Source organism: Physeter macrocephalus, chromosome 9 (assembly GCF_002837175.3).
Source record: "Physeter macrocephalus isolate SW-GA chromosome 9, ASM283717v5, whole genome shotgun sequence".
In the NCBI taxonomy this organism is placed as follows: domain Eukaryota; kingdom Metazoa; phylum Chordata; class Mammalia; order Artiodactyla; family Physeteridae; genus Physeter; species Physeter macrocephalus.
The window spans coordinates 5,350,590-5,376,072 of NC_041222.1; the positions used below are offsets into that span (position 1 = coordinate 5,350,590).

Below are 25,483 nucleotides of genomic sequence, written 5' to 3' on the forward strand. Positions count from 1 at the left end.
TCCTCAAGTCCATTCTCTAGTAGGTCTGCATCTTTATTCCCATCTTGCACCTAGGTTCTTCAGGACCATTTTTTTTTTTTTTTTAGATTCCATATATATGTGTTAGCATACGGTATTTGTTTTTCTCTTTCTGACTTACTTCACTCTGTATGACAGACTCTAGGTCCATCCACCTCACTACAAATAACTCAATTTCATTTCTTTTTATGGCTGAGTAATATCCCATTGTATATATGTGCCACGTCTTTATCCATTCGTCTGTCGATGGACACTCAGGTTGCTTCTGTGTCCTGACTATTGTAGTAAATAGAGCTGCAGTGAACATTGTGGTACACGACTCTTTTTGAATTATGGCTTTCTCAGGGTATATGCCCAGTAGTGGGATTGCTGGGTCGTATGGTAGTTCTATTTTTAGTGTCTTAAGGAACCTTCATACTGGCTGTATCAATTAACATTCCCACCAACAGTGCAAGAGGGTTCCTTTTTCTCCACACCCTCTCCAGCATTTATTGTTTGTAGATTTTTTGATGATGGCCATTCTGACTGGTGTGAGGTGATATCTCATTGTAGTTTTGATTTACATTTCTCTAATGATTAATGATGTTGAGCATTCTTTCATGTGTTTGTTGGCAATGGGTATATCTTCTTTGGAGAAACATCTATTTAGGTCTTCTGCCCATTTTTGGATTGGGTTGTTTGTTTTGTTGATATTGAGTTGCATGAGCTGCTTGTAAATTTTGGAGGTTAATCCTTTGTCAGTTGCTTCATTTGCAAATATTTTCTCCCATTCTGAGGGTTGTCTTTTGTCTTGTTTATATTTTCCTTTGCTGTGCAAAAGCTTTTAAGTTTCATTTCCCATTTGTTTATTTTTGTTTTTATTTCCATTTCCCTAGGAGGTGGGTCAAAAAGGATCTTGCTGTGATTTATGTCATAGAGTGTTCTGCCTATGTTTTCCTCTAAGAGTTTTATAGTCTCTGGCCTTACATTTAGGTCTTTAATCCATTTTGAGTTTATTTTTGTGTATGGTGTTAGGGAGTATTCTAATTTCATTCTTAAATGATTCTTTACCCAGTCAGTAGGATCTGCTTGAAGGTTATTTTCTATCTCTGCCCAAATGGCAAAGCAATTGCAAACTTCTCTTGCTAAAGAAGAAAATACCCACATATTTAATCTCTAGTTAAACATCTCTCTGATAAGACATTTTACTACACTTAAAAAGTTTAAAAATCTTATAAACACGTAGTATTTTTCTGGTCTGTAGTTTGACTTCCTTCTGAGATGAAAATAGCACACAACACAACTTGGCAAATACTACTAACATTATTACTACCACCATCAACCCCAGAATGAACAGCATTAACATTTATTGATTATTTACTGTGTGCCAAGCTAAGTGCTTTATATATACTCTCTTGAAAGGATAAAATAACAACTGGTTGAAGTGGTATTATTCTCATTTTACAGGTGAAGAAACTGAGACTTGAGTAATTTGCCCCCCAACAGACAACTAGTAAGTGGCAGAAACAGACTCAAACCAACACCTGTCTGACTATACTGCCTTCAGTAGTTCCCGGAGTTTCTTAGTTGAGCAGCTGAACCTCTGCTTATTTTCCAAATAAGCGTGGTAACCATCCTAGGTTTAGCTACCATATAGACAGATTCCTAGCATGAGAAATTATCCTTTGAGTGGTAAAGATAACATCATCAGTAAAAAGTCATGTGAGTATCCTGTACTCTCTGATATGGTGAAATGAGAAGGGCATGTTACCTCTGTGATATCCTTACCCCAAATTCCTAACTTCAGTCTAATCATGACAAAACATCAGACAAACTCAAATTGAGGAACATTTTACAAAATATCTGACCAGTACTTTTCAAAAGCTTCAAGGTAATAAAAGACAGAGAAAGACCAAGAAACTGTCAGATTGGAAGAGGCTAAGGAGATGAGTAAATGTCAGGTAATATCCTGGATTGGATCCTGGAACAGAAAAAGAGCCTTAGTGTAAAAATTAGGAAAATCGGGCTTCCCTGGTGGCGCAGTGGTTGAGAGTCCGCCTGCCGATGCAAGGAACACGGGTTCGTGCCCCGGCCCGGGAAGATCCCACGTGCCGCGGAGCGGCTGGGCCCGTGAGCCATGGCCGCTGAGCCTGCGCGTCCGGAGCCTGCGCTCCGCGACGGGAGAGGCCACAACAGTGAGAGGCCCGCTTAACGCAAAAAAAAAAAAAAAAAAAAATTAGGAAAATCTGACAAAGTCTGTAGTTTAGTTAGCAGCATTGTAGTGATGTTAATTTTCAGTTTTGATGAATATACCATGGTTACATGAGAAGTTAACATTAGGGGAAGTTGCGTGAATGGTATACAAGAACTCTCCGTACAGTCTTTACAACTTTTCTTTAAATCTAATATTATTTCAAAATAAAAAGTTAATAGAATTGTTATTTGGAACAGTCAGTCAAGGGAATATGGATAGCATTACTGTCTTATTGTGAGGGCAGAATTGGTCCTGGTGACAATTTTTAGCCTTAGATCCATAAGAGGAATCAGGATAAGGAAATAAACTTACGTTGTTGTCATGGAGATCTGCCACTTTAGATGTATGACGTTGTGGTTAGAATATACGATCAAATTCGTAGCCTACTTTAATATTTTAAATATCTTCTTTCTCTAAAGTTTTAAAAGAAGAGCTTCTAAAATGTTAGTAGACTTAGGCTAAAATAGAAGGACGCTTGTTCCCACAGAGAAGGCTCTGTCTTCCCCTGTGTCCCTTGAAAGAAAATTAAATCAGCATGACTTTCTCCGTCTCAGATGTTTTTTTCATAGCAAGAAATATGTTTCCTGTAGGGTAGAGAGAAATATGGGACTATTCATCTTTTTTCTCCTTGGATTTGATTTCCACTCAAAATATCTAAATTTCTCAATCCCAGTTAGAGATTTGGGCTTGAAGTTTCTCAAGATTTCCTTTAAAAAGGAGCATAAGTGCTTCAGCCATGATTATTTTGACATTCAAAGTGGATAGGACTAGTTTAAAATTATTTCATTATTATTAAAATCATTATTATGCTTTTTTATTTATTAAGATAATTCTCTGGTATGATATATTCCATTAGTTTCAATAATTTGGGATTTTCAAGCTTGCCCCTGTGTTTATAAATTCAGTAGGTTTCCAGAGAATGTTAATAACTAATATCTGTAAAGTCACTTACAAGTAATAGTGTTCTTTTCTCCTGTACATTTTCTCATTTGATTCTAACAACAGCCCTGAGAGGTAGGTAAAAATTGTTATCCACCAAATTACAGTTGAGAAGTAATATTTGAAAGGTTACATAATTACATAAGCCCAAAGTTGGATATCTATTACATACCAGAGTGAGAAGAGTCATCTCAAGGTCTTCTGACACCATATCCCATGTTCTTTCTGTTGCATTAAACTCCCATGGCTTGCAGTTCTGGGTAAGTATACTCCCTTGTGCTCGAGGTCAGGAGTTCTTAACCTAAGCGGGGGAAGCACATGAAATGTAATGGTGAATCTGTGCATTTTTCTGTGGAGAAGGTCTGCAACATTCAATTGATTCTCAAAGAGATCTGAGATACCATCAGGTGTAAGAAGTTTTCTGAATACTATACAGGAAGGGCATAGATGTTCTTCTCACATTGCCAAAAGCAGTAATGAAAATATGGCTTATATTTTCAGTACCGGAATCCCTTCATCTCTTCTGCCAATTCCCAACACATACACTACAACCATCTCTTTAATTTTTATTTTTCCTGGTCTTGAGTTGATTTTTTTAAAAGTTCTACAGTTAAATAGAATGTCCAGTAAAACAGATACTATAGGTATTTGAAAGAAAGGTTTTTGCAGGGCAATAGTTTTAGCTTTCTTGACTAAACTGTTTACCTAAGGAAGCTGCATAATTTAGCAGGAGGATCAGAAGGAAACTAACATCTAATGAACACTGTTGAACCTCTATGCTTGATGCTTTAGCCATATAACCTCTCCGACTTCTCAGAACAACTTAGCTATCTTGCTCTTAGAGGCTAAGTTACTTAGCAATATGGCATAACTAATAAGTGGCAGAGCTTAGATTTGAGACTAGGTCTGTCTGACTCCAAGGTTCTCCCCACTGTACCCTAAAATAGAATGGGCAAGATTAGATATGGCAGCGGCTCAGTGTAAGTGAAGTTCTGGGTGCGGTTAGCATGATTCATCCACCTAGGAAGTGGCTCATGAAGACACAAATCTAGAAGTCAGATCTGGGCACAATGAAAATAAATATTGCATAGAAGAAGACAATTTGAAATAATGAGAGTATGTGTAGAGAATCATTTGAAAGGTAGGATTTAGCACATTAATGAATATCAAAGCTGAGTCTACCTGACTTGCTGGAGCCTAAATGGCAGGCATTTGACATGCAGGAGATCTGAAAACAAGTGTCATGGACCTAGCCATTGAGGAGGGAAGTGGGGAGGCAGGGCAACTGGGACCAGGAGCCAGGCATTGAGAAGCTAGGGACAATAGTTGTAATTCAGTCATTGAGAATATAGGGGACTGAGGTCAAAGGAACCAGTAAGCAAATGGAACTTGATGACAGACATCACTGAGGTTGATTGCTGTAAGTACCCTCTCCTTAGGTCAGAACTGATACCAAATAAAGGGTTCAGCACTAAGCCTAGAGGTGGAAATTAAGTCAGGGCTAAGAGTATTAAAAGTAGGGAGTGAAATAAGAACAATGATATTTTTCCAGTTAATCTAGTGCAGTGGTTCTCCAAGTATGGTCTTCAGACCTGTATCAGCATAACCTAGGAATTAATTAGACATGAAAATTCTTGGGGCCAGCCCTAGACCTATCTGAATCAGAAATTCTGGGATAGGGCCGGGCAGTCAGTATTATAACAAGCTTTCCAGATGCATGCCTAAGTTTGAGCACCAGTGATCTAGTGGACAATGTTGCCCCCTAAAACCTAACGTCAACTTATATTCAGGAGAAAACCAGAAGGCATTCTAGCCTCTGTTCTTTGTTTATATAAGGATTATAAACATTAAAGAGGCCCTTTTAGCAGGGTTATAATAGAATATTGAAGTTAAGTAAAATAGCATTTTCTTTGAGGGCTAGTAATTTTATTTTTATCTGCTCTTCTTTGTCCTACTTTAAAGAACAAACCCAAGGGATCACTTGTCTTCCAAGGTTGATTGACCCATCATGGACCAGTCATTAAATGTCTCATTTTGCTCACCTAGAATAAATATCCTATTTCTAAGATTCTAAGAGGTTTATTTAAATGTGTTATAAAGTATCAGGATTAGGTGCTTGGAAAATATTAAATGGACTAAATTGAAGACAAATAGTACACTCAGAAGGCATCAGAGTTAATGAAGAAAGGTGCATAGATTTTGGAGCCAGATTACATAATCATTAAACAAAAAAGTTTGAGTGTCTATCATGTGCCAGGCACTGTGCTAGGCTGTGGGAATACAGCAGTGGAAAAAAACAGATAAAACACCCTGATTTCATAGAGCTGACATTCTTTTGTTTTTTAAGAGCTGACATTCTTGATGGGGAGAGAGAGAATAAACAAGGAAATAAAATATATATTATGTTAAATAGTAAGAGATATTATAATTTTAGATAGTGTAGCTAGCCAAGGCCTTGTTGAGAATATGACATTTGAATAAATAACAAAAAGAAGTTAGGGAGCATGCCATGTGGATCCCCTAGGGAAAGGTATTGCTAGTAGAGGGAACAGCAAGTACAGGGTTCCTGATGCAGGAATATGCCTAGCATATTTGAGCAAAAGCAGGGTGATTGTGGCTGAAGTGATGTGAGTTGGGAGAAGGGGTTAGGGGAGTACTAGGTAAAGCAAAATATATACACAGATACTCAAAATACTGTTCTTTCAATATATCTATATTTTCAAAATATTTTATGTGAAAAATGTGGGGGAGGGAAATAAAGCTATAGTAATTAAGACAGTGTGGTATTAGTTCAGGAATAGACAAACAGATAAATAGAACAAAAAAGAAAGCTCAGAAACAATCCATGATTGTGAAGACATTTGACATATGGCTTAGGGATAAAAGGATGGACTTTTCTGTGAATTGTACTAGAGCTTTGATTATCTGTAAGGAAGAAAATGAGATTGGACCTCTAACTTTCTTCATTTGCAGAAATAAAGGTCAGGTGGATTAAAGACCTAAATGTGAAAGGCAAAACATAAAGCGTCTTAATGACCTTGAGGTGGAGAAGGATTTCCTAAACAATAATGTTAATGTTATGACAGTACTTACATAGTCTTTACTATGTGTCAGGCACTGTACTATATGCTTGACACATTAACTAAGTTAATCGTCACAACAAACCTATAAGAGAGGTACTATTATTTTCTCCATTCTGTAAGTGAGGAAACTGAGGCACAAAGGGTTTAAATGATTTACTTAAGGTCATATGGCTAGTAGGTGATAAAACCAGGATTTGAATCCAGGTGGTTAAGCTCCAGAGTTCATATCTTAACACTTCATTAAACTATGAAACTTATGAAAAGAGTGGAAAGACAAGCCACAAACTGAGAGAAGATAATTGTAGCACATTATACTGATAAAGGTTTGTTTTTCCAGGAATACATAAAGAATGTGTACAAATCAATGTCAGAAATACTTGGGCAGACTCTTCATAGAAGAGGAAGCTTAAATGGCTAATAAACATGAAAACATGTTCCATCTCATTAATAATCAGGAGAATGCAATTTAAAACCAGAACGTGATACCACTTCAAGCTGGCAAATTGCCCAAATTTTAAAAAGCTGGTGAGGATACAGAGCAATGAGACCACTATTCCACTAGTAATGGGAGTGGAAATTGTTGCTACCACTTTGGAAAACAGTTAGGCATTGCCTAGTAAAGTTGATCATGCACAAACTATTACCTTGCCGTTCCATTCCTTGGTAAATACCCTAGAGAAAAGCCTGCTCATGTGTACCAGAAGGGACATACAAGAAGGTTCACAGAAGCCTTTGGTATCCATAACAAATGAAAACAGCCCAAATGTCTAGAAGAATGAATAAATACATAGGGTTATATTCATATGATGAAATATGCAGCAGAGAAAAATGAATGACTACAGCTCTACAAATTTACAGTGATGAATTTCAAAAACGTAATATTCTACTGAGCAAGAAAATAGTGAATCGAACTATACATAATTATTTTTATTAATGAAGTTTAAGAGCAGGCAAAACTATATATTATTTAGTAATACATACAGAGATGGTAAAACTCTTAAAAAGCTAAAGAATGATTAAAACTTAGTTGCTTCTGGGGCAAGAGAAAGGGTGCAGTTGAGGAGGGCCACTTAAGGGGCTTCAAATGTCTCACTAGTGGGTATCAAAGTTTTGAGTTTATTGTTCTTTAAATAACTCAAAGATGATTGTATTGTCTTTAAATTTGTCTACTTCTGTTTTTTTTTTTTAAATGTATTTATTTTATTTATTTATTTTTGGCTGCTTTGGGTCTTTGTTTCTGCATGTGGGCTTTCTCTAGTTGCAACGAGCAGGGGCTACTCTTCGTTGCAGTGCGTGGGCTTCTCATTGCGGTGGCTTCTCTTGTTGAGGAGCACAGGCTCTAGGCACGTGGGCTGCAGTAGTTGTGGCACGCGGGCTCGGTAGTTGTGGGTGGGCTTCTCATTGCGGTGGCTTCTCTTGTTGAGGAGCACAGGCTCTAGGCACGTGGGCTTCAGTAGTTGTGTCTCGCGGGCTCTAGAGCGCAGGCTCAGTACTTGTGGCGCACGGGCTTAGTTGCTCTGCGGCATGTAAGGTCTTCCCAGGCCAGGGCTTGAACCCGTGTCCCCTGCATTGGCAGGCGATTCTTAACCACTGCACCACCAGGGAAGCCCTAAATTTGTCTACTTTTGAAAGAATATTTCATAATTTAAAAATGAAGACTGAAAAACTTTTGCAAAATTATATCAAAAAAGTTGGTAGGGGGAAAAAGAAAGCTTTGCAAGGAAAACTGGCTGTTATAGGGGCATTTGCAAATAGTGCTAGATACAGGTAGGAAACAAGAGCTCCTAAGTCTTGTAATTGTATTGAGACAGATCGGAAGCAGTATCTTATTTCTTTGGCAATTGTTTTAAAGTCTCATTCAACTGAGGAGATATTTAAATGACTGACGACTGAGCCAGGAGAAGATCAACATAAAAAGCTTCTTCTAGGAGTTTTGCAAGTCTATAGAGATGAGCACATTAAATCCTTCTGAATTGCTTTCATTATGTACATAGAGGTAATCTGTAATATAGAAGAGAGAGAAAAAAACATTGTATTAGTAGGCAGGAGACCTAGGCTCTGATTCTGATTACTCTCTGGCTGTGTGACCTCGAAAATTGAGTCGTTCACATTGCTGATTTTCTAACAATTGGGGATGTTGACAATATTAGTATTTTACCATATATGGAGCTACTAATATTCAGAAGACACTTAAATATGTAAATTTAGCCAATGATTACAATCTTTTGAAACAGGGCTTATTATTCGTATTTTTCAGATGTGGAAACTTAACTTGCCCAATAATCAAACAGCAAGAAAATGACAAAACTGAAACTAATGAATGTCATATTGTAAGGACAAAATTAAGTAATGCGTAGATAAATATTGCTCTATGCACTTTATTTATAACCCCATAGTAGGAATTCGATAAATGTTAATATTGCCCCCTGACCACTCCACCCCCTACAGGGTTCAGAACACAAAGGCTTAGTGGGTATAAAGGACTTGGTCCTTAGTACTGTTGATATCAACATTTTGAGTTAAACAGGTTTTTGTTCGCTCATCTGGAAACTAAGCCACCACTTATGCTGTCATTTCTGTGAGAAAATGAGTTCTAAATTCTAAGTGCTACAAGTTAATTTTTAGAACTCAGCGTGAAAACAAATTAAGTACTAATAATTGTGTTTTACTAAGCAAACCTTTTACAATGGTTACAAAAGAATACAAATGTTAACATGTGAGAAGCATCATCTTTTCAAGATGATACTGGGACTTCATGCTTTTTCTGTTTTCAAAATGACTTCTGAAATGCAGAAATCACTATCAAATAATGGAGTAATTGTGTGGGTTTGCGAATTCTTATGGCTGTATTTCTTCCATTAAAAAAAAAAAGTGAAGGAAGTAAGAAATAACTTTCGTAGTTTAAGTTTGCCCTCCCAAGTTGTGGCTCTGGAAATATGATACTTTTATTTTTTTTACCATTAAGTTTTACTTCTGACTTTTCAAATAAACTTTTAAATTTGATTTTGGTAAGACCAGCTATCAGAAAATATTTTTACACTTAGGCAGTGCCCTTTTTGAGTATTAATAATTTCTGTTCAAATATGAATTTCCTCTAAACATATTTTAGACTCGAAAAAACAAGGAATGTTTAGCACAATAGCCCAATGTTTTCAACAATAAAGCTATCTTCTTTTTTCCTCCAGAAAAGGAGCTTTGCTCATTGCATAATGGTCTTTTCCATGATGGTAGAAAGACAGAGGAACACTAAATGCAAATAGTCTTTTGCCAAAATGTCTGATTATTGAGTTTGTTTCACAGAAAGGAGAAACTGTTTTTTTCATTACCTTTACAAACCATGAGCCAAACATGATATTAAGGATTGTTAATAACTTTTCATGTTGTTTATTTTCCCATGTAAAAGCTTTTTCTGGTTAGAAAAACTTTTGCTATCTGACTTTTAATATTATTTTTAATATATTGGTAGAGCTTGCAATCAGCAGTTTTCTAATTTCAGACTCTGTTTTAACTAGTAGTTTAAGTCTCTTCCTAAACTAAATTGCTTTTAGTTATTAAAAGAGGCAGAAGAAGAAAATTAATACCTTTAATTATCTCTCTTTTTCTGTTTCTTGTTCTTTCCATGTCAGAGTGACAACATGTAAGCTGTCTGAGGAAGAAGGAAGGAGGAAAAGCAAGGCTTCTGAATAAATTAATTTCCCCTAATTAGAACTATATACCTTTGTAGTTACTCTGTGACTGTTTGAATTAAAATTGATAACATTATATATAAAGGTATGCCATGCACATAATTTATACCTTGTAAATCTTAGGAAGAAAATAGACAATGTTTTTGATAATGTAAAACATGTCAAGACATTTGGCAATTTAGAAAAAAGTTAAATCAATTAGCTAGTTGGTACAAAAGCGTATCAGTTCTACTGGCTTTGGTCCCACCTAATGTAGGATTTTGCTGATTCTGTCCCTTCTCAATTTTTAAATTTTCTTTCCAAAAACTGTTTCTACCATGTGTTCATAATGTGCTCTCTTTTCCTAGCCACATTTTTGCTCCAAACTAGTAATTACCTCATAAATTCTTGCCATTTTTCTAGGTTTGTTAACAGAATTTTAAAAGTAAATAATCTTGTCTGTTTTTGCCTAGTAGAGATTCTAACTCATTCTCTTTACAATTCACAGAAAAAATTAAAGATCTAGGACCATCGTCATCATCTTCATAGTTCTTTCATTTTTGAGTACTGATTATGTGCCAGACACTGTGCTAAGTACCCTGCATATGTGATCTTTAATCCTCACAAGAACTTTACAAAGTTTGGTATAATTATCTTCATTTTACAAATGAGAATACTGAGTCCAAGATAGAATAAGAACTTAGTCCCAGCTAGTTACTAGCAGAGCTGGAATTTGAACCAAGCTCTCTCTGTCTCCTCAGACTATGAATTTTCCATAGACCCTGATACCTCCCTTCCTGTGTTCCACCCTTCCTACCCTAGTAAAATAATGGAAATTCTGAAGATTCTCCACCCACTCATCTTAAAACAGAACCTTTAAAATGATATTTTGGTTAGTACTTGTATGACATAAATATGTACAATATCTTGAGATGACACACCATTGAATTTCCTTTTGAAAAACGAATAACTTCATGTCAGAAAATACATTCTTTGTTTACATTTTATGAGAGAATTTTTCAAGTGTTTAAACCTTGTAATAGTTCACACCTGTGAGTGTGATAAATGCTATAACTAAGCACTGACACCATAAGAATATCTGATAATTCTGTCTGGGATAATTTAAGAATGTATAATATATGTTTAGTTATACTTAGCGTAGCTTAGTTCCACAACGTTTGTACTTCCTTTATAAATAATTCCATATTCTTCTTTCTGATATAATTATCCATACTTCATTAGTTCTTTACTAGCAACTAACTCATGTCTATAAAAAGTGATGCCAGATGAGGAAATTCCATCTTAAATTCTTTGTTAGTTGATCTCAGTAGGATAGATTTCTGACTTTTCAAAATCCAGCTCTGTGCCCTTATTCTCCAGATATGAAGATGTGAATCTTTGGTTCTTTCATTTTAAACCTATGGATAAGCATAAGTGGTCTGTTAACAGGCCTTTTTTTTCTTTTCTTTTTTTTATAAAATTTCATTGCATTTATATCATTGACCTTTGCTTCAAAAAGCATTCAGTGGTCTTTAACAGAGGGAGACCATGAAAAGCGGTGTTGTAAAGGCTTTATTCTATAAAAGAAGTCACACAGGGAAAGCTTTATATTTGCTGAGTGATTTAATTCTTATACATGCAGGAATTGGCCATGGGCCATGAGTAACATGATGGAAAAGCACTACTAGTTGCAGGCTCACAACCAAACTTCCCCACTCCATTCTATATTTTTTTAAAAGAGAGATAAAACACCTCCTTTCTTGTTTTAAAATCTACCCAGGAAAAGTGATGCATGGTATCTAGACTAGTCAACCACCTTATCAAGATTCATAAAGCCACTTTTTTTTTTTTTGCGGTACGCGGGCTTCTCACTGTTGTGGCCTCTCCCGTTGCGGAGCACAGGCTCCGGACACGCAGGCTCAGCGGCCATGGCTCACGGGCCCAGCAGCTCCACGGCATGTGGGACCCTCCCGGACCGGGGCACGAACCCGTGTCCCCTGCGTCGGCAGGCGGACTCTCAACCACTGCATTACCAGGGAAGCCCCCCACCCCCCTTTTTTCTTTTAAATGAAGAACTAAGGAGCATATTCTCCAGGGAGAAAGATGCCTGCTTAAATCAGTCTTCTGAGTGTCTAGAGCAGAACTATGAAGGGAAAGGTCACTTACAGGAATAGCAACTACTTTGGGAACACTGGCTATATTATGGTTATGATATATTATTAGATGATTAGGTATTCCAAGGTAATACCTTTTTCTTATAGATGGTGGATTGGGCAGACACTGTCATTAAAAGTAACTATTTATTCTTTTGTATACCAAATAACCTAATGTCTATAGAGAAATGGGGAGCAAGCATATTTTGATTAACATTTTTAAAGCCTTGGAAATTGGCTAAGGCCAGTCTCCAAAAGGTACATTATATCCTTTATAATTTTCTGACAGTATAGTGAGACTTAAGTTGACTGATTCCTTCTTGTTGAGTCATAAGATAATCCTGAACTTCATATTTGACGAATACAGATTTACTCTGCTAGATCTTTAAATACCTTGGGGTATTCTGGTGTAAGACTGCGTATATGTATGCAGGTGGGCTTTTGGGGTTTTTTTTTTTCAGTTGTTTTCTTTTTTGCACAGTTACTTGAGAGACTTGGAAATGTACATTTCTGTTGCATTTTTAAAGAGAATAATCATCTTCTATAGTATGATTGATACAAACTTTAAGTTTTAACTAAACATCAAAATATCTGGGCTTGTGTCTCTGAGAACCTTGGACTTTGTTAGGCTGCAGTCTCTTCAAGCAGAAAGAACTCTCAGCTTTTGTTAAGGAAGACCTGAAACTTACTGGCAGTGAGAAAAAAGACTGGGATTTATTCTGGGCAAGGCAGAAACAGCTCACTGGGGTCAGAACCTAAATAAATGGTGAATTTTGGTGCTTGGAATCTACAGAATAAAGCTTAATACGCAAGTGGGTATCAGATTATTTGGCAGTCAGATTTCCTGTACAAATATAGAGTTAAACTGAGGAAAGGGTCGGTAGCAGAGTGGGAAAGTCTGGCTTTGTATAAATAAACCTGCCTTTCCTAGGTGTGGACAGTAACTTTAACCCTCTGAATTTCCTCAGTAGTAAAATGAGGGTTATGACCGCCACCTTGTAGAGTTATTTTGAGGATTAGAGAGAATATATATTTATTGACATAGACCCTCAATAAATGATGACATTGTTTTTATCATCATCATCATCACTCCTGCTTTCAGATGCTTCCATTTTACATTTTCTGTAAAATTATTTGTAAGTCAAGAAATTACGTAACCAAGTATATGACAGCTTTAAGATAGAAATACAGAGTTTGATAGGTGACTTCTCAGATATAAGGCTTTAAGATATGTTAAGTATTTATTATTTACATAAACCTGGCTTTCTTTCCTTTCTGGAATGGTTTTGAGTTATGCCTTAAAAATATACCACGTAGAACTGTTTTTCTACTCCTTTTTGGCATACCCTGGGATATTGCAAAGAACCATGGTAAGTGGGAAAGAGAAGTAAACTTCAACTCTAGCTGCTCAAAATAGTTTTTTAGGATAGAAGGCAGAAGCGTCATTATTTAGCCCAGGGCATGCTCATAAACAGAGAGGCACATCTCAAATTTAAAAAATAATTCTCAGGTTTGTATGCTGCCAAGTGGAATACACACAGCTGAAAATTGCTTTACTTCCATTCTGCAAAGTTCAACCCAAAGTTCCAATAACTCAAATTTAAAACTTCTATTTTTATTACAGAAATAGGAATATGGGAAGCAGTAGGGGATTACTTTAACTGACGTGTAAGAGCTGTGTAAGTATTAATAATTTTAGCTTAGTCTTCTGAACAAAAATGAACAACCCCATAGGGGCTCATTATTAGGAGCTTAGTCTCTAAAATAATTATATTGAAATGCAGTTCTACCTTATATTGTCTCCCATCCAATATGACTGGTGCCAAAATTTTACTGAGATGAAGTCTAAAAACTTGATGTCCAGAATGAGCATATAAAGAAAGGTTGAAAAAGGGAAAGTACTTTAGCTGTTTTGAGAACTCTGGTAATTAGTATAGTCTTTCATCTTTCTTTTTCCCTTCCAGTGCTTAACTCTAAAACTCAGTTTGTGTATTGAGCATTTATTTGTTAAGCATATATTAAGTGCCTGCAGCAAACCAGGAACTATACTAGAATCTGAGCATACCAAGATGGCTAAGATATGGTCCCTGAACTCAGCAAACTTACCGAGTAAGATGTATGACATGAAAATAGTTAGAGTACACTATTCCTAGGCTCGTGCTAAGTCTTGAAGATAACCTTTTAAAAAACTGCATGATATGGCCTTTGCCTCAGGTCTTTACCAGTCTAACTAGAGAAACAAGAGTTACATATATGAAAGAATATAGAAAAGTCCATAATTAGCAATAAAATGTATGGTATAGAGTGTGTGATGTCAGGAGGCCAAAAGATCTCTGTCGACCAGTCAGGGAAGAGTTTCATGGGAAAAGATGAGCCAGAAAGCAGGAAAAATGTTGAGAGGTGTGAAGAGGAAAGATATTCTAAGAGGGGTGACTATAGAGTAAATAACAAGAGAAAATTTGAAAGAAAATTTGACCGAAATTGGTGATATATTGGATTTGAGGGAATGATTGGAAGAGCATGGGTAGAGAGAGAAGAGGTGAAAATTACAACAAAGATGTAAGTTTCACTGATTAGAGAGAGATGATGTCACTGATGTAATTGACATCTAAGAAAACAGGTTAATAGGAAGAGATGGGATACTAAATAAAATATTTTTCCTACTTTAGATTTTTAGTCTTCTTTTTGGGTTGACAATCTAGAATTTTTATATGGATTTACTTCAGAAACCAATAGAGGTCCCCATTGTAGTTATATTTACTTAGTTGTGAATTCCAGTTAATTATCAGAAATATTTTAATACAGCATTGACCTAAAGTAGAAAATCATGTCGAGTTTCCAGCACATTCATTAAGGTCCTGGCCTTCATATTCTTCAGCCAGAAGCTAGATTGCATGAGGGCTGGGTGGTATTTCTTCTCCAGATTGGGCAGTGTGGATGCTGAGGGAACTGTGGAATGATTCAGGAATGAGATGTAGCAGTAGTGCCAGTTCTATGCCCCAGTGCTTTTAGTAAATAAAGATTTTGAAGGACCAGGGACTTGTACTCTCCATGGTTCCTTTATCATTTATTTTAAACTACCCAAGTGCAGAGGATTAAATTGTCAAAAATGATTAGTGTTAGTACTATGTTAATTGAATTAATATAGTTATGAAGCTGCTCAACTTCCAATTCAAAATAAAAATCACTCAGTACATCTAGTGACTAGAATCTAGTTGAAACTATTTCTACATTAAGATCATCTATGATGGGATGTTAGGCAACAAAACTTTCAAACTTATTTACTTTTGTTCATTGTCTTTGCTTTTATTTGCAGTTCTGGGAAATGTCAGTGCAAAGTGGGTGTCACCGGCTCTTCATGTGATAGATGCCAAGATGGATATTATGACTTTAATAAGAATGGCTGCTTGCCCTGCCAATGCAATAATCGGTCTGCCAGTTGTGATGCCCTCACAGGTACACACTTTCCTTACCTTTTTATATAATTAGTCCACTGTTCTTTTCACTTTGAAGTCCTTCATCCATGAGTTGATTTTCCCAAATAGTTTGTAAGGGTCTTTCTCTTCTAAGTAGGATGTTATCGGTCATAGCAAGCCAAACTCCTGCTATAACAACTTTAAAAAGATATATAAATTTCAAAAATCATATTGGTTGGAGATCCATGGAAGAAAGGAAAATTATATGAACTAAAATTCCAGAGAGGGTATTCCTAAGTAAGCTGATGATCAACCAGCCTTTTTCCTTTCAAGGGACATTGCTGATTCTGGGCACAGACTAAGGAGCAGGCTTGGTCCAAGTAAAAGAATTCTTCTTGAGGAAAGAGATACAAGAAGAGCTTCTGGCAGTCATTTGGGGCTCGCGTGATGAATTGGAAACTAGAGGAGCCCTAAACACAAGGCCAATTTTCCCACAGGACATAAGCTGACTGTGCAGGAGATGGAAGGCTGTCCCAAAAGGTAGAAAGAAATTCCTCAGTCTTGTGGTGCTTAGGAGACAAAATCTCTTTAGAAAGAGAGGACCTGCTACAACATACAACCATCTCTCTCTCAAGACATTGCCAGATTCAAAGGTGTGTGGAGTGGGACTTAGGCTCACATTACTTAAGGGAAGTACTAATCTGTTGCAGTCTTTCAGAGCTGAGGAAACACATGCCTGCTAGGTTTTCAATCAGAAGCCTTAGAGGGTCATGACCAAGAAGTAGTGATGAACCATAGGTGAACTGATTCATACTAAAATTGCAGTCCATCCTCAACCTATCTCAATTTCTGATTGAATTGAGGTGATCCTCTCATTATGTCTGTCTAACAGAGGAAAGGGGAATCATCCATGGTTCTTTGTACATTGTGTCTGGCAATCAAAACACTAGACAATGCTCAGGTAGGAAAATGTGACCAATAATAAAGAGAAAAACGATGGAAGCAGACCCACAGATGACCCAAGTGTTAGAGGTAGCATAAAATGACTTTAAAATAACTAAAATTAATATTTTAAGAAAACAGAGGAAAAAACAGACAAAATAGGTGAAAAGAGGCAAAATTTCAAGAGATTTGGAATCTATAAAAAATAATCAAAAGAATAATCTAGAGCTGAAAAATATGTCTGAAATTAATACCTCATTGCATGGACTTAACAGCAGTATACAGTATATACTGTGAAGACAAGGTTATATACCATAGTATGCAGTGAAGACAAGGTTAGTAGATTTAAATACAGCTCAATTTGAAATATCCAAACTGCAGCATGGAGGAAAAAAATGCAATGGAAAGAACAGAGCAGGAAAGACATGTGGGAAATAGCCAAAAGGTCTCACATAAATGTACTTGAAGGCTCAGAATGAAAGGGGAGAGATATTGGGACAGAAGCAAATATCTAAAGAGATAATGTCCAAGAGTTTTCCAAATTAATGAAAGACATCAACCCACAGATTCAAACAGCTCAGCAAACCGTAGGCAGTATAAAAACAAAGAAAACCACATCTAGGCTTACTTAGTTAAACTATTTAAAACTAAAGACAGTGAACTTTTCTGCTCTTCAGTTTTCCTAAATGTAAGGATTAGAGATACTTCCTTGGAAATCTTTTATTCCCCAACAAAAAAAATCAGAACATACTAGTCTGACAAGTACAAGTGTTTTTAGGAGACCAAGGTAGCAGAATATTTGAAAAGAAAGTACCCTGGAAAAATGTGTTGAAATCTTATTCTTCATTCTAATCCTGTAGTCTGTGGTGAAACAAATTGATTTAGAAGAAATTGTGTGTTTTTTGTTTGTTTGGTTGTTTGTTTGTTTTTTGTGGTACACGGGGCTCTCACTGTTGTGGCCTCTCCCGTTGCGGAGCACAGGCTCCGGACACGCAGGCTCAGTGGCCATGGCTCACGGGCCTAGCCGCTCCGCAGCATGTGGGATCCTCCCGGACCGGGGCATGAACCCGTGTCCCCTGCATCGGCAGGTGGACTCTCAACCACTGCGCCACCAGGGAAGCCCTGTAATTATATATTTATTTGTGATTATGAGTCGTATATGGTTTATTCAGTACATTGTAAGTTTCATACCAGTTTTGTTCACCATTTTATACAATATTTAGCAAAGATATTTGCACATAGTAAGTATTTGCTAAATTTTTGTTGAATAAATGAACAAATGAATGGAGAAACTTACAGAGAAAAGATGAGTTTCAATCCTGGATAACGACAGAAATGCTTCATCATGCTGAGTTGATTTAAATTGCTCCCTAGGTCGTTTATGGTACCAGGAAGCAGTCTACATTGCTGGTTGTCATTTCTAATTTTCCTTGCAGCAGCGAGGTAGCTTTCTTTAGTGTCACGTAAATCCCAACCTGTTTTTGCTCAGGAGATAATTTAAGGCAAAAGAAATCCTTTTCATGGTTATGATTTCTAAAGCAGCTAGTAATAAGAAATAAATGGTTTCTCTGTTTGGAAATACAATAAAAGTGGAATCTAATGTGAAAGAGTGCAAATACTTAATATAAAACTGCCAGGTTAATATAAAATCAGTCTTTCCTTTTGTCTCAAACTTTGAAAAGATTTTTTTTCAACAGTGTTGTGATACGGTTGCCCTCTGGTGGCCACTTACTGTGTTTTTGCAGTTCTTATTTCCCCCACCCGCCTAGTCTTTATCTATACCTTGTGTTTTGGATTGAAGTAGATTTTTAAAGTAAGCTTTTCATGATACAATATATTGAGAAAAATATTTTGGAAAGCAGTATGTCTTAAAAATATTTCCCTGATCCAGTAATTCTGTTTCCAGGAATCAATTCTTAGGAAATAATTTGAAATTCATAAAAAGCTTTATGTTCAAAGATGCTCACCACAGTGGCAGTTACAATTCTAAAAAATAAGACAACTCTATTTCTAACAGCGGGGAATGAAACAAATTATATTATCTAGGCAATACATGATAAGAGCACAGAAAGTGAAATCTTGACTTACCTTGTACAAATTACTTAGCCTTGTTTTTTCACTTAGAAATTTGGGATTATAACAGTAACTGCCTAATGGGATATTGTGAAGATTCAATGCAATATGTTTATACAGTGCCTGGTTAATTACAAGCAGTCAGTAAATGGCAACTATTGTTATGTTGCCATGAAAATGTTTTAAAGAATGAAATATAACAACATGAGAGAGTGCAAGAAGCAGGGTATACAATGACATGTGCCATATGTTTAGACTACTTAAAAAGCAAAACCTAAACTTCTCTATATAAGGAGAGATGCAAGGAAAAGTATTCAAAATCTTAATAACAGATTTCTTTGGGTGATTTTTATCTTGTTTCTATTCTCCTGTATTTTTCTAGATTTTCTTTATTAAACACATACTTCCCTTAAAATGGAGGTGGGAGGGACTGTCATTTTTAAGCTAAAACTTTATGTTCACATAGTGTACTTCTTTAAGAATTTAAGGCGACTTCATGTATTCATAGTGTCTCATGGTGAGTACCTTGACTTGTCAGTAGCTTGACTGAGTTGACCACTCCTTCATCCTTCATTCCTCAGTGACTTTCTTCACTTTAAGATATCACACTTTCCTGTTTTTTGTTTTTTTTTTTCCTCCTCAGTCAGCTCGCTAGATCTTCTTATTTTCACCTATAAGCACTGGAGTGCCTCAGAGGTTTGTTTGTCTTGACACATTTGTCTTCTGCATTTATACTCTCCCTAAATGATCTCATTCAGTCCCTTGGATTTAATTTAAATGCCATCTACAAATGAGCTAATTACCAGATTTACATTTCTCCCTTGATCTCTACACTCAAAGATCTAACAGTGCACTTGACATCTTCATTTGAATACTCTAAGTCAGGGATCCCCAACCCCCGGGCAGTGGACCAGTACCAGTCTGCCGCCTGTTAGGAACCAGGCCGCACAGCAGGAGGTGAGCGGCGGATGAGCAAGTAAAGCTTCGTCTGCCGCTCCCCGTTGCTCACATTACCGCCTGAACCATCCCCCCACCCCCCACCCCCGTCCATGGCAAAATTGTCTTCCATGAAACCAGTCCCTGGTGCCAAAAGGTTGAGGACCGCTGCTCTAAGTGGCAAGGTAGCCTTAACACATCCAAAACAACTCTTTATTTTACTATATAAGCGAAGCCTGCTTTACTCCTAGTGTTCTTCATTTTGGTGACTGGCACCATAGGAGTCACATTTGCTTCTTTTCCTTCTGCAGATCCAGTCCGTCAGCAAGTCTGTCAGCCTGACGTTCAACATGACCTTCATTGCTATCATCCTTGTCTAAGCAACTGTCATCTCTTTGAACTACTTTGACATGCTCTCATCTGACCATTCTGCCTTCTCTCTTGTCCTCTCATCCTCTGACCCCCACCCCACCACAGTCCAGTCTCACATAACAACCAGCATGATCTTTTAAAAATGTAAAACCAGATCATGTCGTTCCCATGCTCAGACCCTCCAAAGTCTTCCTATCCCTCTTGGAATAAAATTCAAACTTCCTTCCATGACATTTTTTTGGCCTCTGCCTTTCTCTCTGACCTTATCTTCTGTTACCCTCTCCCTGTTTGCTTAGGCTGGCCTTCTTTCTGTTTAACAGGTTGAAGTTTGTCTTCTGTTGCATAGAGAAGATTAGGCATTTCTTTTTATAACAAAGTACCTTGCTGCATTTCTGACAGGTTTATATGTAAACTAGAGGTAACGAAATAAATAAGGAAAAGGCTTTTTACAGGTGGCGATTTATGCTTTCAAAGCTTTGTCACTGAATTCGGTTGGAAAAGAACCCTACATTCTTTTCTTTGACCAGTTATTTTCTTGGTTACCCCCACCAGATTTTTTTGATGCTTAGCCAAGGAGCATGAGATCATCTTCAGGAAACACTTATTCTTTTTTTTGGATTCGCTCCTTTGGCCATCTTTCAGCAAAGAAAATGTGAATTTTAAGGCAGAATTGTTATATTTGGGAGGTTCCAGGCAGAGCATAATGAACAAAGTTACACTTCAGCTAATTTTTATAGGTCATTTATCATAAAAGAAAGATTCTCAAATTTCAGATTTTAAAGGGAACTTAGATCTCATCTAGTTCAGCTTTCCTAGTTTGTAGAGGAGGAATTTGAAGCATTATATCCTATGGAATATTTACATATACCCTCTGAAATGTTTACATTACATTAAATTATTGGGCAAGGAATTATTATCCCATTTTACATATTAAAAAAGTGAAACTCAGAGAAGCTATTTGCTGAAGGTCACATAGCTGTAAGAGGTTCAGCTGAGAATGGAACTCATATCTGACATGAAATACATACCATTTTTCTTATGTTATGTTGCCTCCCAAAGAGGAGTTGTAAGCTGTTAGAAAAGCAAATTCATATTATTAGTTCCTGCTCTATATGGACTTTAAAAGTTATGATCTTTATTTTTATTGTAAAAATCAATCTTCAATTTTGTACATGAAATGTTTTAAAATTGCTTGAGCTTTTGAAATATTTTACAATATGCATTTGATACATTTTACAATGTATTAATTTTGTAATCAGAAAAAAATTAAGATAGTAAAAATAAAAGTGATAAGTGCATACTAGAGACAATTTAAAAATTAGAGGAGAAAAAAACACTTAAAGGACTATTGCCCCTCACAACTATTGTTAGCATTCTGGTGTATTTATGTCTTATCCGTCTTTAATTTATTAATTTTCTTTTTCTATAGCTGTGTTCCAGGTGCATGCTATTTTTAAAGCAATGTAGAGTGATGAGTTTTTAAAAACTGATGAGTTTTATTGTTATACTTGTTTCCTCCTTTACTTTTCACATAACATATTTACCATGTAGGCTTATTTTTTCTTATTGATTTCTCATTGTGGCTTGTGGCATAAAACAAATTGAAATAAGAAATTCTTCTGGAAAAAAATATTAAATATTCTAATATAAATGGTTTAGGAGAGTGAAGCTGTATTGTGATAAGCACAACGACAAACGTTTGAAGGTCTTACCTAGAATAGTAGAAAGCCCCAAAATAATAAGCATGTAGGTCCAGTAACATTGTAGGAGCAAAGTATTAAAAGTATATATATATATATATACTGTTTTTTAATAAGACCTTTTCTTGCCATATTGCAAATGGCATGTTATTGAAATGCATCCTTATTCTGTTTCAGAACTATTAATTTTTGAGGTATTTCTATATTAAAGTTTAGGACGTTATCAGAAATTTTTCTTGAAAATTATTTCCGTTGGACATTTTTAATAGAGGGAGAGCAGGTAGACAGATTTTATACATAAAGCAGGTTTTGACTTTTCCAACCTGCAGAACACTTTGACATTTATTTTATTTTTAGAGCCGAAATCTACAGTTTCCTAGTATGCATTTTTCAGCTATTTTTACTGTCACAATGATACATAGCTAAAGAGGGATCAGGATATAAGAAGATCTGCGAAGAAATTAGTACCTTAAGTGTTTATCAACGTATGAGGATATACTACTTTGTTACATATATGAAATACATCATTAATACTATCAGGCCTTAAAAAATTATATGATTAAAAGTGATATTTACATGCAAATTTGATTTAATTCAGAGTTAAGTGTTCATATAATAAACTTAAAAAAAAGTCTTTCTGAATAAGTTCATGAAGTTTCAAGGAACTTTGCTATAATCACATGAGAATTGAGATTTGAGATGTATGTTAATAATTTTCGTTCTTTTGGTTTTTCAAATCTTGTTCCAGTTGTCAGACCATTTTATTCCACAGCCTCATTTTCGCTCCCCTTTTTTGTAAATATTTCACTAGTAAGGAAAAGAAATCAAATAAAATTACTTATGATACTTTTGCACTGAACTATATTTAGCTTATCATGTAAAAATTTCATTGTCTTCCTAGATTTCTTTGTCGAGTGTACTCACTTATTTCTGTAATAGGAGTTCTGAGTGTCCCTTTGAATCTTCGTGGAATGTAAATTACACTACACATTTTTGTTTCCTGTTTGCAGATGTTATGCTGCTTCAGTGCCTGTAGAATGTCCTTACTAGTAGGGAACCAAAGGAGTATTATTAAGAAACATATAACTTTGCTTGCCTCCTTCCTTTTCATTTTCTTTATTAATTGTTTTCATTTTTATTTTGAATTTTTAAATATAAAACCATATGGAGAGGGACTTCCCTGGTGGTCCAGTGGTTAAGACTTTGCCTTCCAATGCAGTGGGGGGTGTGGGTTTGATCCCTGGTTGGGGAGCTAAGATCTCATATGGCTTGGGGCCAAAAAACCAAAAACATAAAAAACAGAAGCAATATTTTAACAAATTCAATAAAGACTTTTAAAATGGTCCACATCAAAAAAAAATCTTAAAAAAATATGGAGAATAATATAACAAAGAATTAATAAATATTAACACTTTGGTATTTTGCTTAATATTTATACATATTTTTAGTTATATATTTGAAATAGAAAATTTCAAATAGAGCTGGAATTCTTCCTCTTTGTTTTCTTCCCTGCTCTCGTTTTTCTCCCTCCCTCTACAGAGACAAACAGAGCATATAACTTGCCTATACCCTCTCAGTCTGGATTTAGTTTTCACTGCATATGTATGTATCCATCTGCCTAGAGTATTATGTATCCATTTGTTTAGTATTGTTTAGTGTGGTTTTTAAAATTTTTATTTCAATCAATCAATTTTTACAAAATAAGTAAGCACTCTCCTTCTTTATGTATCATTCTACAATTTGCTTTTTTCAACCAACGTTGTTTTTAGGATTTATGTGTGTTCATACATATGGTGTAGTTCACTAATTTAACTACAGTTTCCCAACTATTAAAATAGTACAATTTATCTGTTTCTTTTAATAGGTCTTTTGGTTGTTTTTATTTTTTCTTTGCAAATTGTTGGCCTGCTTTTGGTATGTAGTCAGTCCATCAACAAGGGCTTATTGGGACTCTAGTCATGTACCTAGCCTTTCCCTAAAGAGTTTACAATCTAGTAGGGGACACAGAACTGATAGGCCTGTTTAGTATAGAAATAAGATGGGGTAGAAACTGAACTCTGTGCAATCTCTGTTGGATAACTTTTTCTGGTTAACTCTTAAGGTTTTTTTGGTTGCAGGTATGATCTATTTAAAGTTACTGTGCTTTCAGAGTAAATCTTTAACTTCTTGAAATGATTTGCTTCTTTTAGGTGCTTGTTTAAATTGCCAGGATAATAGCAGAGGGGATCATTGTGAAGAATGCAAAGAAGGATTTTATCAGAGTCCTGATGCCACTAAAGAATGTCTTCGCTGCCCTTGTTCAGCAGTGACATCTACAGGCAGTTGTATCATAAGTAAGGCCTTTCCCTAAATCTTCATTTTTAGAGGAAAAATCAGTGAATCAATTATCAATAGGTAGAAAGTGTGTTGATAAAGTTCTAGATGCTGTAGGTGAAAGGGAGTTATAAAAACAGTATAGGTTTTCCTTTCTAGGAATTTGCAGTCAAATCCAAATACATATGTGAAATGAGACATGAGGGAGGGATGAGGAAGTTTTTGTTGAAACTGTATTTTGTTCCATCTGACATGACTAAAGAGGAAGGAATAAAAAAATTTTGAGTGCCTATCCATCTCAATTACTCAGATTCTTTATGTAAGCACACTTCTTTCCTTTTCTACCGAAATAGATTTTCTGGGTGGCCCTATCATTCTCAAAACAAACTGGACAATTAATAAATAAGGTGTAAATTATTAGTTTGAATTCCATGTGTTTCTTAAGTTTGAGAGGAGACAGTAGTCAGGGTGTGTAAACTGTTTTGGTGGGGGGACTAGTAGTAGTTTTGCATTTTCAATTGTAGCTTGAAATTGTACTAAATTATTTTGATGTTCTCTCTCTTTCAGAACTGGGTGAATTGGAACCTGAATGTGTCCGGTGTAAAGATGGTTACATGGGCCAGAACTGCAATGAATGTGACAATGGCTATTACAATTCTGACAGCATCTGTATGGAGTGCCAGTGTCATGGCCACGTGGACCCAGTTAAAACTCCAAAGATTTGTAAGCCTGAGAGTGGTGAGTGCATCAACTGCCTCCATAACACCACTGGGTTTTGGTGTGAGAACTGCCTAGAAGGTTATGTTCAAGACCTCGAGGGAAATTGCATCAAGAAAGGTAAAACTTCACCTAAGGTTGTAAATTTAAAATTTAAACCTAGCAGTGAAAATTTCAGGACAGCTACTTTTAGCTTTGTAAAAGCTTCCAATCCTACCAGAGTAGTTTTCTGGAAATAGATTTTGATAGATATTTGCCTAAAGAGATTTCCTTCTATTCCTGTTGCTCTCCTGAGACTCCAGAGTCAACTCTAGAAATCGGAGGACCAAGGCAAAGTCATTGCAGTGTTCTCACATTTTCTCTTCATCTATTTTTTAAAAAATATTTTAAAAGTCCTATCATTTCTTTTATCCTTTGCTTCCTGTATTCTCATCACTTCCAGTGATCATCAAAGGTCTTTTTAAGTAGAAACCTATATCTGGTTAGAAGTTCCAGCTGAGAAACAAGGGTTTATTCTAACTTCTGTCCTAACTTTGGGCTTAAGTTTTCCCAGGTGTGATGGAGGAAATAGTAACCTCAATTTTTAAAAGAAAAAGTTATTCATACGGCAAAATGTTTCTTTCAGGGAAGTTCAGTGAGGGTTTAGATAAAAATGAATGATTAGAAATTTAGGATGAATTAGGGATATTCAGGCTTTATTAGGTCATAGAGATTAGGCCACGCTCTTCTATAAACCATTCTTTGATATTCTGACAGATGCTGAACACTGGGCTGATAGGCAGTTGGTCTGTGGCAAGGGTTATCCTTCTGCCATTTTCTTGATATCCTTATTCTGCTGTTATCAAGGCTAAAAAGCTCAGATTGAACCCTATCATTAGCCTGGAGGTCCTGTCACTCAATTCTCTTTCCCACTAGAGGCATAC

General features: G+C 36.1%; 1 protein-coding gene across 1 annotated transcript in view; it reads left to right on the forward strand.

Moving 5' to 3' along the window:
* The window catches only part of MEGF9 (multiple EGF like domains 9), an 83,219-nt gene that overhangs the window by 51,736 nt on the left and 6,000 nt on the right, over positions 1-25,483 (forward strand). The window contains exons 3-5 of the mRNA XM_007123638.4: positions 15,408-15,547; positions 23,720-23,863; positions 24,411-24,680. Coding sequence (XP_007123700.1) covers positions 15,408-15,547; positions 23,720-23,863; positions 24,411-24,680 — 554 coding nt within the window. The remainder of the gene's footprint in view (positions 1-15,407; positions 15,548-23,719; positions 23,864-24,410; positions 24,681-25,483) is intronic.